This window comes from Pempheris klunzingeri, chromosome 8 (genome assembly GCF_042242105.1).
Source record: "Pempheris klunzingeri isolate RE-2024b chromosome 8, fPemKlu1.hap1, whole genome shotgun sequence".
Classification (NCBI taxonomy): Eukaryota; Metazoa; Chordata; class Actinopteri; order Acropomatiformes; family Pempheridae; genus Pempheris; species Pempheris klunzingeri.
In genome coordinates, this window is record NC_092019.1 from 24,724,860 (window position 1) to 24,738,100 (window position 13,241).

General features: G+C 41.6%; 1 protein-coding gene across 1 annotated transcript; it reads right to left on the minus strand.

Moving 5' to 3' along the window:
• Window positions 1-683: 683 nt before the first annotated feature.
• ankmy2a (ankyrin repeat and MYND domain containing 2a) lies at window positions 684-8,480 on the minus strand. Its single transcript, XM_070835490.1, has 10 exons — window positions 8,310-8,480; window positions 7,778-7,842; window positions 6,800-6,938; window positions 6,036-6,134; window positions 4,966-5,126; window positions 3,729-3,943; window positions 2,659-2,794; window positions 2,362-2,490; window positions 2,061-2,190; window positions 684-1,652 (listed from the first exon to the last, which is right to left on the minus strand). The coding sequence occupies exons 1-10, from the start codon at window positions 8,374-8,376 to the stop codon at window positions 1,519-1,521; spliced, it is 1,275 nt and encodes a 424-aa protein (XP_070691591.1). The 5' UTR covers window positions 8,377-8,480; the 3' UTR covers window positions 684-1,518.
• Between the last annotated feature and the right edge of the window lie 4,761 nt (window positions 8,481-13,241).

The following is a 13,241-nucleotide window of genomic DNA, read 5'->3' on the forward strand; positions in this document are numbered from 1 at the left end:
TGTTTGCAGTCAGTTAATAACTCTGTGGTCTGCTGAAAATGAATTAGTGATCATCCAAAACACATTTCAGTACATTTTGCTGTTCTGTTTACTCTTTGAGTCTGAAGACAAGGAGAACTCAACTCAAACTGTAGTCTGCTCCTCATCGCTGTCCTAACTGTGAGGCACAGAGGGAGATAACACTCACCTATCAAGGTGAAACAAACAGGTGCATGTTGGTGTTCAAAAAACAAGACGTTATTGTAATTATTGATATCATTACAGCCCATGTTCATCCTCATTAGGTCCACTGACAAAGAGTGTCTTTACTTCTAAGTCCAGAACTTCGAAATCAGTCACGTTTTCTTCAGTATCAAAGTAACACAGTGGAAGTTGTCCTCATTACAGACAGGAGCTCCTTTGGCATCATTTTAACGCCTCAAAATAGAAACAAATGTTAAAACACTTGTAGGCCACAGCTACATTATACTTCCTGTTTACATCCCCCCCAACCTACCAAATTATGGGAATTGTAGTTCCAAAACAGGGTTTTATCATCAAGAGCTTCCCATGTCTGATCATCACTGTAACACAGAGATAATAAAGATCTGACATATGGAGTAAAATGAGGAGAGTGCTAGCAAAATATGGATATGAAGAAAAAAAAAAAGAAAGAAATGGATGAACTGGCACTTGGATGAAGTTGGTCTTTATTTAACATGATTAAGGTGTTTGACATACTGAGCATCGGTGTTCAGGCCTGGACAAACAAAAAAAAACAAAAAACATCTCTGTCCATTCAGGCTGCACAATAAATGAGAAAATATCCAAACCAATCCAGTGACATTAGATGAAAGACATGTTTCCCGTCCCGGTGTTCTTGTGCTGTCTATAACAATGTTTGATCAACATTTTGAGGAAATAAAAAGACTTTTGTTACAGTTTGGAAAATCCTGAGCATTAAAGTCATCCTTCACAGTACACTAAAAATAAAACTCCTGTTTGTGTCGTTTACATTTAAAAATATACATTTTTGGTCGATATTGTGCAGCCATGCTTTCCACTCGCAATCTGCCATCCGCTCATCGGTACAAAACAACGTCTCGATAACAAATCGAGTGTATTGCAAACAAACAAGAGCGCTGGTCGGCTACGCAGTCGCTTCTTTCCCCTCACAGGTTGCTACAGTTTCTTAAGGCAGAATTATTGTTCCATCATTTCCGTTAGCTCGTCGTATATTACCCACAATCCCTCCCCAGTGACCTCTACCACAAACACATCAGCCTATGTAATTCACATTCACATGACAATATCATCTGAAAAATGAACATAGAAAAATGACAAAAAGATGAGCACTGTGGCACGAATCTTCCTCGTATGCTTTAGTGTCTCCCTGCCTCCGGGACAGTCTCAGGTCGATAATAAATATGGGCTCCCATCTCCTGCTGGACCGGTCCTGGTCTGGCTGTCAGTCTCTGCCAGCTGGCCCTCTTGTCTGCGGCACGTGGATGAGTTCTGTTACAGAGTGTTGCGTCTTCCTCAGTTGTCGGCGGCCGGGGCCGAAGTGGAGTTTGAGGTTTCTGCTGCCGAGTTCGAGGGAGAGACCTCGCTGTTGGTGTCCACAGAGAGCTCCTGCATGGAGTCTGTGGTCTCCTGGACCGCTGTACTCTCCTCTGAGACACACAAACACACACAGAGGACGGTTAAGTGTGGCCTTGCTTCGATACTAAAGATCGAGCCGAGCCACCAGCACTTCTTGTGTTGTTTCATGTTTTGCCATGTTGGTTTTAATGAGCTTCACCTTCTCATGACAAAGTGCAACCTGGACAGGAAAGATTCAGTTTTCCAGACCTTTTACCACAGAGAATTTAAAAAAATTATGTTTTAATGGGTGATTCGGAGTTTGACGTTCATCTCATATCAGCGCTGGTTAAAAATCACCCTCTTGTCGACACATTATGAAGCAATCACCTGTTATCGTGTAACAACCTGTGGACGGTGACCTGAGCGTGAGATAAGTGGAAACCCTGTTGCAGTGCTTTACTCTGTGTCATATTTTGTGTCATAGAGAGATGAAGTACCGCTGCTCTGCTGCATCCTCAGTTTAGCCGATTCTGCTTCCTGCTCCTCCCTCTGCCTTTGGAGCGTCTTGCAAACTTTCTTGTGGGTGAACCAGTGCATCTTTTGGCAGGCTTGGCCACAGTAGATCACCTAGTGGCAAAAAAAAAAAAAGTTCAACCACATAACAAGCCGCAAGCAAAACAGTTTGTGCATTTTCATTCTTGGTTCATCTCCCATTATCTGATAATGGCAAAAAAAAAAGAAAACATTTGAAAGATCTTCAGTGTTTCATAAGGCTCATATTACCATCCTCTTACTTACCATTTTACAGATAGAGCATCTTTTCTCAGCTCCCTTCTCTCCACAGGAGGTACAAAACTCTGCGTCCATGAAGCCGACCTGACCTGTGATGGCCTGAGTCAGCACTGACAGGGCTGTGGGGTCGTTACCCTGTGATGATCGAGAGGAAGGAACGCAAGGAAAAGATGCCCAATTAGGCAAAGCACCACACCCTGATGTAAAGTGAGTCTAAAGGAAGCAACCAGGCACTCAAAGTCTTAAAGTCTTCAATTTCAGCTCTACTGCAATGTGACTTTAAAACCATTCATCCAGACTCACAATGTCCACAGGGGCGATGCTCCGCACCAGCTGCTGCAGCAGAGTAGCGTCGCAGTAAGGGAACTTGCGGACGGACTCTCTGATAAACTTCTCTTGGTACACGGGGAAGCCATCGGTGTCTCGTCCCTTCAGCAAACTGCAGGACGGAGATCGAGGAGATGAGGCATTTTAGTTTAGGGAAACTTTCAGAATGAAGGTCACTTCACTTCACAACTGTTATTATGGTACAAAGAGCTTCATGGGAATGTTCTGAAAGATTCATTGAAAGGTGAGCTGTGTTAGAACAGACAGCGCTCCAGTCAGTCAGACATTAAAACCCTTTAAATACCTCATAACTGTCACCATTCCTTCAACGTACAGCAGCTGCACAGGAAGTGAACTCTGCCCTGTTTTGTTGTTGGCAGATATTAAACTTTACATTCTTAATGAATAGATTCTGATGTGATAATATGACCTCAGACACAGAGCAACATTCCCAAAGCCTGGTGATAGTTACAATAATTACACAAACTTTTGCTTCAATGCAACACATTAATGTAGTGTTTAAACCACAGATGTAAATGATCCACAGTGGATCTATTTAGGCAACAGAATCTGGAAAAAGAAGGTTCCAGGCTCTCTGGGTGCTCCGGCTTCCTCCCACAGTCCAGAGACAAGCAGGTTAATAAGTGACTCTAAGCTGCCTGTAGGTGTGAGTGGCTGTCTGTCTCCATGTGTCAGCCCTGTGACTGACTGGTGACCAGTCCACTGTGCACTCGCCTCTCACCCAAAGTCAGCTGGGACTGTCTCTGGCCCCCCCACGACCCTGATCTAAATGACATCTGACGCTGGGCTGCTTGTCTGGAAAAGAATGGAGTGCAGCAAAAGTGTTTTCTACTGACTGAAGAGAAGACATTTTTGGAACTGCAATCATTTATCTCATATGAGGAAAGTTATCCTGGGGTAGTGCCATTAATAACCACAGAGGTTATACGTAGTTATATAAGGAAATATTAGTGAAACAGCTTGATGTTGTCATTTGTAAACAAAGAAAGGCCATAAATCCATGAGTACCCCCCCCATGGCCTCACCTCTTGATGAGGCCCTCCAGCTTGTCCTCGCGGTCCTTGAGGAAGGAGGCACACTTTCCCAGTACGCAGCTGATGTAGTGCATCTTCATGGCCAGCACCTCGTTCATGTCCTGCTGTTTGATGCACTTCTCACAGATGAGCTCCATCACCCTGCGACATTTGTCCAGAGCCTCCACCTCTGCCAGCAGGGGGTTCTCCTTCACCAGCATCACCATCTGGAAAACAACAGATACCATCTGCAACAAAGATCTTTGTCTTCAGAAGAAACCCTCCCTGCTCACGTGTATTTGCTGTGTCATCTTGTCATGTTCCCTGCCAAGACATTTGTACTTTTATTTTCCATCATCCAGCTCTGCTGTCAACTGCAACTAACAATTCTTTGTATCACTTATATAAGATGAATAGAAGATGTCAAAGACAATGACAGGTGTCCATTACGCATTTCCACAGAAGAAGTGATGTTTTAAATAATTAAATTAGCAAAATGGATAAAACAAATATCCTCTATACAATTTCCTACCTTAGCAGCAGCCTTTAGATAAAACAAAAAACTTTTTTCCCTCTTCTTCTCCTGGACTAATGCAGAAAGAGGATTACAGCCACCTATTTGATTGTATTCTAAACAATTTAGCATTGTAATAATCTATTAAAATATGCAGTAGAACCAGGAGTATCATCCTTTTTTATTCCACGCATACCTCTTCCTTCTCAAAACCTGCCGCCTACATTACCCACAGTGCAACTCGACTGCCAACCCCATTAGTTCCCCTTTAATTCACTGGCATAAAAAAATAACAGATATTCCAATCTGGTGATTTTATCAGAGGTTCTTAAATGAATGTTCAGATAATTTACTGACCTATACTCTGACTTCAACACTTTTTAGCCACAACAGCAGGAAATGATCGTTGATGTCGACAAACATGGTGAACAAAGCAGCTTGAAGTGGTGTATTTTTGGCCCAAATGAAATATTATTTCATACTCGAGGCCAAAGAGCGTGCTGCTTTCCAATCCAGCTAATCACTACAGCAGCTCGCCTTCCTGCCCCCTCCCCTGCTACATGATGGATGATAATCAGTGGAATTGGCTGCTGGTGTGTCTGGATGAAGAACCACTCGTACAGAGGATGAATATGTCTCTACTGTTAACATTCCCAGAAATATACAAGTGGACATCAGAGGACGCAGAGCTCGGACATCTGTTTAGCTCTGAACGCTCTCTGTCCAGCAGTGTACCTTGACTGGGTTCAGGTTGGTGCTCATGATGACCTTGTGCAGGGGTCCGGCCAGTTTGGAGGGCAGCTTGGGTTCCTTCTCCAGACCCTGGGTCTTGGTGTAGTAATCCAGCCTGGCGCGGGAGAAGAAGTTGTTGATGACTGTGACGCAGTCGTGTTGCCCTGAGGAGGGAAAAGACGAGGCGACTCATTTTTCAGCATGAGCGAGGAGTGTTTGTCACGTGTTTGAGTTTAGTCAGAGGAGATAAAATACTTCATCGGTGCAGCACAAGAGTTACAGTTTGCATCACGGCAAACACATTCAAACTGAGGAACCTTGTGCACCAACTTCAGACCAGTTTTGCAGATACATGAAGGGAGGTAAACACCAGCTCATTGACGAGTCTGTCGCTTAGTCTGTTAAAAAATGCTCTAAAATAGAAACAAGGGTGAAGAAAGTGAAATAAAGTCTAAACTATAACCAGATTTCATCAAGATGGTGGCATTACTGGTGGTGAAATGATACGAATATTGTACATTCACAAACAACACATCTGTTAAATGTGGGTCTAGTTACATTGAACAGTGATCATTGTCTAATGGGAGGCGTCCATATGTGTTTGGTTTTTAGTCTCTTCTGCATTATTAAGTACCAAGTCCATATACTGGAGCTTTCAGAAAAATCTGAGTTTCTTAATTATAATTACATCTTTGGTGTTGATGTGAATGGTATTTACAAGTGATAATTCCAATATGACATAAGCTTGCCCCCCCCCCACGGCCCTGAAAGATAAGCCATGTAGGCTATGGATGGATGGATAAGCACAGAAGTACAAAAACACACTAACACTAGCAGTTTTATCCTAATACTGTTAACTGCTTCAACATGCACTAATTATGTTAGTGTGAATGACAGCCTCTCTGCCATTAGCCCAACAAAAGTTAAACCATCTATTTGGTAATCATATTAAGGAACAAAATGACCAGGTAAAAGTTCCTTACTAACAAAGAAGTGGTGTGTGATCCCTTGCCTGTGTGTGTGTGTGTGATGAAGAACCCTTAAGAGCACTGGACTGTCACATCCACACGTACCAACAAAGGCAGCCATCTGTGCGGCAGTCCTTCCGACAGAGTTAACTACGTCCGTTTCCGCCCCCGCGTCCAACATCATCCACGTGATATCAGTCTTACCTACAGGCACAGAGGAAGGAGTCACAGCTCAGACTGCACAGACCAGGAGATGCTCTTTTATTAGTATTATTCCAGGTTCCCACTCCAAGTCAAGTGTAATATTCCCTGACTTTTCCTTTCCATGACTAAAAAGATGAATTTCCATGACCTATAAATGTAACATTAGAATAAAAAAATCATTTTAAACCCACTTTAGATCAGGGATCTTAGACTCCGGTCCTCAAAAGCCACAATGCTGCAGTTATTTGATCAGAAACCCGTCATTTAGTGAGTGAAGCTCCTGAAATGTACACTTTCCTGGCTTGTTTTCTGACTTTGCCTCACGTTTTCATCGATTTGGCAGCCAGAAGAGAATGAACATTAGAGCGTGAACTACAGGTCAGAAATGGTTGCTAAGCTTCCCTACAAGAACACACATAAGACTGGGAACAACCTGAAGTCAGTAACCTGACAAAAATATTGATTTGGTGAATAAACAAATTCATTTCACAGGGGCGCCCAGTAGCTCACTTGCTACATCCCCTTATTTTCAATGACTTGCCCCAATAATTTAATTTCCTGACTTTCCATTAATTCCATGATGCATGGCCTCCCTGTATTATTATTAATATTATATTTCTAATGATATTGCTGTAATGACCAACTCAAACAGTTAGAATATTTACCCGACAGGCCAGCAAACATCAGTGCTGTGTATCCATGCTCATGTTCGTTGCAATTCACATCAGCTCCGTGTTGCAGGAGCAACTTGCACATGTCTGCTTTGCCTTTGTAAGCAGCATGCATGAGAGGGGTCATCCCATACTGTGGGTGAGACAGACAGGGACAATTTCAGTTTTACATGAGCCAAAAGTCATGCAGCTTCCATTAGTTAAAAGAACAGCTGTTTGCAACACCTGATTTTGACAGGCAGACACAAGAGAGTGACATGAAGAAAGGCAGACGTGAAGGACCAGGGCCCCTTCAGCGTGGCGACTCAGTGGTGCCACATGTCACTGGACAAAGGGAGAGCTTCGCTGAAAGATTGTCTGTTTTCACTGTAGTCCTCAAATGCTTACATTCAAAGAGATGAAAGCTGGTGTTTCCCCAAAGGATTAATACAAGATAAACCTAATGAACCCTGCCAAGTTGTTCGATGACGTCATAATACAACAGAAATTCTAAATGTTGGTAACTTAATCTGAGGGACTGTTGCTATAGGATGACAGGAGACATGTCACTCCTGGCTACAATCTTTATTTGGTTTAAGAAGTCCAGATTGAAAACCTACCTTGCAGCAAACAGAACACTTCTGATACAACCGGGCTAAGAGATTTATTGAGGACTGTTGAAACGTCTATCACAACGCAGCAGGTTAAGTCCTGTCAAATCAACTGCCTAACTACCTAAATCGACCAAGTCTGAAATATAAATGGACAATCAAGTAAGATTTGTTTTTGTTGGCTGTATTTTTATCTCACCAGCACAGTTCTTTTGCAGATCATTTGATCGGGTTTTGTTACTTGTGCAAATGAATAAGCTAAAACTAAATGAGCCTAAATGGTGAAAGCATCATGACAAGTGAATAAGGGGACACATTAAGGTCATCATCAAACGTGTCAACCTGCTGTCAGTGTTTCCTCCAGTCACAAAAGCTCTCTTACCTCATCCAAACAGTTGACCCGAACATCCTTACAGCCCAGCAGCCTGGAGGCCTCCTGCACATTTCCTAAGAGCATAATGTGAAATATTATTGCAGTGCAAACACAACACCAAGCCTCACCAGCAGTTGATGTAGCTACAGAGGGCAGACCCCCCCCCCCTTCCTTTTTTTTTTTTAAAAGTGTTTGTCAAGAATCAATCTGTCATAATCTGTTTGATCTTCTGAATCTACAATGCACACACTCCCACAAACGCAACGTTAAACATGCTGAGATCCCTGAGGTGGGAATATCAGATAGCAAGCTAGAGGAAGTAAGCAGCTCATGCACACATTAGCAGTCAGCTAACGTTAGCCGAACCTTGCGTACAAACTCGCATTTAACTTTATCATTATGATTTAACAAGCCAGTCCACGAGCAGCTGATGTGTTCGGCCGACATTTTTTCGAAATATCTGTTAACTTATCATAGAAGCTAACAAGAGCTATCGTCTGAGTGGGTTCTGAAGGGATTAGCGTTAGCCGAGGAGGCTTACCTGCAGTAATAACCTCAAACAATTCCTTTTCGCTTGGAGACAAGTCTCCCTTCTTTGGCGCAGACATGCTGGTAATTAATAGTTTGAAATTAGACTACGGCGTGAATACAACGTGAAAACCTTGGTGAAAACTAAGCGTTTTTAGCAGCGTGCTGATGCTCGGGCATGAAGGCTAGCTCAAACCGAGCTGTCACATGGAATGTACCACTGCCTATTGTAATTAGGGGTGTAGTAGATTACAGCTAAACAATACTTCAAAATTTGTAACAGCCCCTCCCAATGGATTCTTTAAAACAGTGTAAGTAAAAATATAAAAAAATAAATAAACGAGATATAATGGTAAAATGTATGATTTACAGCCAAGACTTCGTACAATCAAAATGGACACCACCCCTGTACTTTCACTGAAATAATCAGCTCCACAGTCTAGAAAGTTCATTCAGAACTTAAGTGAGTCAGAGTGGACCACATCGGTGGGGTGGGGGGGTCCACTTTATCCAAATTATGGCCTGAATCATCTTCTTCCTCCATATTTATGTCACAATAAAGAAATGAAAGACTCAAATTCTCCAGTAGTATTTTAATGGATAGAGAATAAATTGGCCAGATGTACAGAAACAGTGGTGGGAAGAAATTAAGTACAATTTTCACAAGTGAAAGTAGTATTACTGTTCCATGCAGGATCTTTATGTTACATCTGGTTGAGGTGGAATCTACTTTATATGCTGCTGAGTTGCGTAACCAACAAACAGCAGCAGTATTTTTATGAGAGTAAAATATGAACAATACATGTCAAATAAATGTAGGCCTAGTGATGGAAAACGTAATGTGGTGGAGTATAAGTGAAAAGTGGTATACAGTGAGAATATTCTAGTAAAATGTACAATGCAAATGTTGCAGTTCTAAAATGTCACACGTCCATTCATTCATTTCTGCATAGCTGGATTAATTGATATCTTTTTTACTCCAGTTATCATAGCTAACGTGTTACATTAACAAACAGTTGCCCTGCAGATCCAGCACACATGGAGCAACAGAGCAGGAGTTGTGTTTCTGGCTAGTTGACAGATTTGCATTTAACACTCAGTATTCTTTTAGATGTGGTTCGGTCTTGAACAATTGAGACCTTTCTCTTCTAGACTTCCCTCAGCAGCTAAATCAGTCAAACTTCACTGGCCATTGTCAGCGGTCACTAGTGGTGGGAATACAGGGAACTTAGCTATAACTACACACACATTTGTCCTTTTCTCTCTTCAGCCTCGTCACAAAGGTGCCTTATTAAAAACCTTTCCATCCGGATCCTTTTTCCATCGCAGTTGGAAAACATCAGTCACACTTGCGTTGCTCAGCTTCAGTTTGATCTGAGGAACAGAAAGGAGAAGCAACACATTAAAAGCTAAGCTTAAACCTGCAATAACCAGTGTGTCTGAGTGCCTGATGCCTAAAACATTGGTACACAGAAAACTCTTAAGTAATTGGGGGTCAGTTGGAACAGGGACTCCTGAGACCAGATGCATTCATTCTAACACTAACTCTGATCTTTCTCTCTATATTTATTTAAAACCAATTATTAGGCTGAGTTTATTACATGAGAAGAGTTTCACCTTAGTGACATTATACTGGTAATTCCTGCCAACAGCTTTAAAAAATGTCTTTTTGTTAACTCTGCACATTTCATTTGTTTTAAACTCACTTGCTTCAGTATGTCATCTTGTACTGCAGCTTTGTTTAGATCCACCTCTAAGTCCTGTGGGCTGATCCTCACTTTGATAAACCTGAAGGACCTTTGCTTACAGTTACAGAGGAATGGATGTTCCTCATCACATGGTGCTTCTCCCCATCTACCAGATTTATTTTTGAACAAAGCAGCACATCGTTTTACACCAGGCTTAGTCCAAACAGTTTGATCTGCTCTCCAATATCGAAAGGAAGAGTACGTCTGGTCTGACCACTCCCAGGGGTCTCTGAAGAGGCCAGACCACACCTTCCGGCCACCGGCTACTTCCTGTAATATCTGGCTTTCCACCTCATTCCTCACACTGGCCAGGTCTGTGTGATGAGTCCTGCAGTAGTCTCGAGCAACGGTCCAATCCATCTTTGTGGTAATGAGAACGTACTGTTCATGACCATGTTTTTGTCCTAAAAATAAAGTAAATCATTGCATAAGTCACAGTTTTTTTGGTGCAGCTGCAGAGTGTAAATGAATGACTCACCGTCAAAACAAATAGAATATTGTCCATATCCACAGGATGTTGTATACAATTTCCCGTTTTGGTATGCTGCACAGTTATAACCTTGTTCGGTGCCCCAAATCAAATAATTTCTTTCTCCCTCCTTGTAGAAGTCTTTGTCTGCCAGAGACCAGTGCCACCTTTGCGTGTCCCCTTTCTGGAGTCCTATCCACACGACTTCATTGTATTTGACCTCAACAGCTTTCAGACCTGTTTCCATCTCTGCCATGTCGTCAACGGTGGCCAGGTCAAAACATTTCTCTCTGCAGTAGCTTTGGGCCTCAGACCAGGTTTTGGGGGTTTTGACTAAAAGGTATTGGTGCTGGGGGACACATGAGGACAGGAAACACAGCCCTGTGGGACACAGCAGGAATGAGTGACATTCATTAGTCAGGCAGTTTTTCACCAATAAAATGCTTTAGAGACAATGAAAGGGATAAATGAATTGAAATGGCTGTGGTTTTGTCAGTCTTCACTGTTCACACAAGGACACTGTCTAAAAAGAAATCTAAAGATTAAGACTTGTCCCAACTTTAATACACAAGAAATGACACTCACCTGAAATAAGTAGAAGTAGATGATGTCTGATCCTTTCCATAGTTGTTGTAAAGATCAGACAAAACTGCTGGAATAAAAAAAAAAAGTGATTTACTTCTTCATGCTACAACACAACATCACTGATACTCCAGAGAGAGTGCGGTCGTATCATTCATACTCATCCACCCTTTCAGTGTGGACAGCGTATGATATGCCCTGGTGGGACAATAAAATCCAATTTAATTCTACTCTACTCAACCAGATCAAATTCTGGGGACGCTAAGAACTGTTGAATAAGTCGATCACTTGGCCAGGATGTTGAAAAATGACCTGCCAATGCTTGTTTTACTAATAACCAGCAAGCTCCTCAGACTTAAGTGTCACACAGAAACTTTGATTGTGTCATGAGTCAGTTCTGCTGTTGTGCAGGTTCGATTAAAAATGACATGAAGCTAACATTTCTTTCTCCCTTTCTCTCTATGCACGGATTGATATGTGAGGCGGAGAATCAGGCATACCTTGTTTGGTGGATCCTGATCTGTCTAAGATTTGCTCTCTCTCTCTCTCTCTCTCTCTCTCTCTCTCTCTCTCTCTGTCTCATTCTTTTGAATGTATTCAAATCTCAGTGGATATTTGTTCATTCCATACACTGAATCAATCGTTTGTTAGTAGGACGAGGGGATCTTTGAACATCCAGTACGAGCAGGAGGAATAATTACAAGAAGCAAAGCTTGTTTCAGTGTGCATATGGGCACCTGACGATTGTTTCATGACAGATTTCACAACAGCCCCTTCACCATATTATTCCTTAACGTAGTTGTTCAGGCACAATGATGAGCAGCACAAGCATGATCAAAATGAGAGGAGAAAACGACAACATAAGAAGCTGTATGGTAGAAATGTCTCTGAGAAACACGCATTTCAATCCACAGCCACTGTTCTGATATTCTAGACACACTTATCAGCGTAAACTGCATGTGTGAAATACAAGATTCACTAACAAAGACCGCAAAGGCCAATAAAGCTGTCCATTTCAAAGGGTTTATCAAATAGCGAGGAAGTACGGCTGAGTCTGTTTTTACCTGCTTGTTTGTTTCTATTACTGTTAATAGAGTCAAATTACATATGTGCATACAGTATATTTGGCCTAATATTTTCAAAGACAAAAATATAAGAATAACTACATAAAACATAATAAAAACATTTAAAGTCTCAAGTCTTGATTTGCTTCTTATTTAGTTCTCCAAATGGTGAAATTAGAACATGTGTTTCACGTCCATATAGTTGGTTCATTGTGTCCGTTTATACATGCAGATGTTTCTTCCTCAGAATGTAAAACACACTCTCTCATGTGTTAAGACAGATGCAAACTCTATGCTAATCCGTTTGAAGGTCAAACTCAAAATAAAACCTCACAGTAAGACTGTATGGCTTGAGCAGAAACCCATGACTATGATGTGTTTGGTTATTGATGCTCTAGAATCAGAATCTGGTTTTAATGCCAAGTAGGTTTTCACATCGACCCCTTAGGTATCGAGGTCATTTATCAGTCAGTTTAGCCCTAGAGAAAGCTTGTGAATGAAAGTTGAACCTCCTTTATGCTACACACCCATATGACATACATACATACATGATAGATAATTAAACTTAGAACAGATCAGGATAAAATATAAACTGAAAGAAAATGAAAGAATGCCTTGGTATACTGGTGAAATAATAAACATGGTTAGAGGGAGATGTAGACATACTGGATGTAGAAATAGATGATATAAAAAAAAAGATAAGGCAAGTACTGCAAGATGAAAAATACTATTGCAAAATAGAAAGGATAAACATTATGCATGTTTAATAAAACTCTGTAAAGTTATTAATTTTTTACCCCAACATGCACCTTCCACCTCACACGGTGTCACTGTCGCCCCTTCCCTCCTTCAACAGATGCACAGCTGGCACAGATGTGTGCGATACAAAATATTAACTACAACTACTACCGTCACAGTTATCATTATTATGAAAATACAAATAAAAAGAGGTCAGAGAGCCAATCTGTCGCTGCCCTCCAGCCCAGCAGGTGGCAGCGGTGATCATTTGGCTTGTTTTATTTCATGTCCTGTGCCTTTAAACAGCACATAGAAGGCTGAAGAGAATTCTTCCTGTGTGTATA

Excerpts from the sequence above, each read along its gene's own strand:
- ankmy2a (XM_070835490.1), bottom strand. The coding sequence starts at position 8,376 with ATGTCTGCGCCAAAGAAGGGAGACTTGTCTCCAAGCGAAAAGGAATTG. Across the intron at positions 7,843-8,309 it reads GTTTGAGGTTATTACTGCAG|GAAATGTGCAGGAGGCCTCC; the intron begins GTAAGCCTCCTC and ends TTATGCTCTTAG. Across the intron at positions 6,939-7,777 it reads GGGTCAACTGTTTGGATGAG|TATGGGATGACCCCTCTCAT; the intron begins GTAAGAGAGCTT and ends TCTCACCCACAG.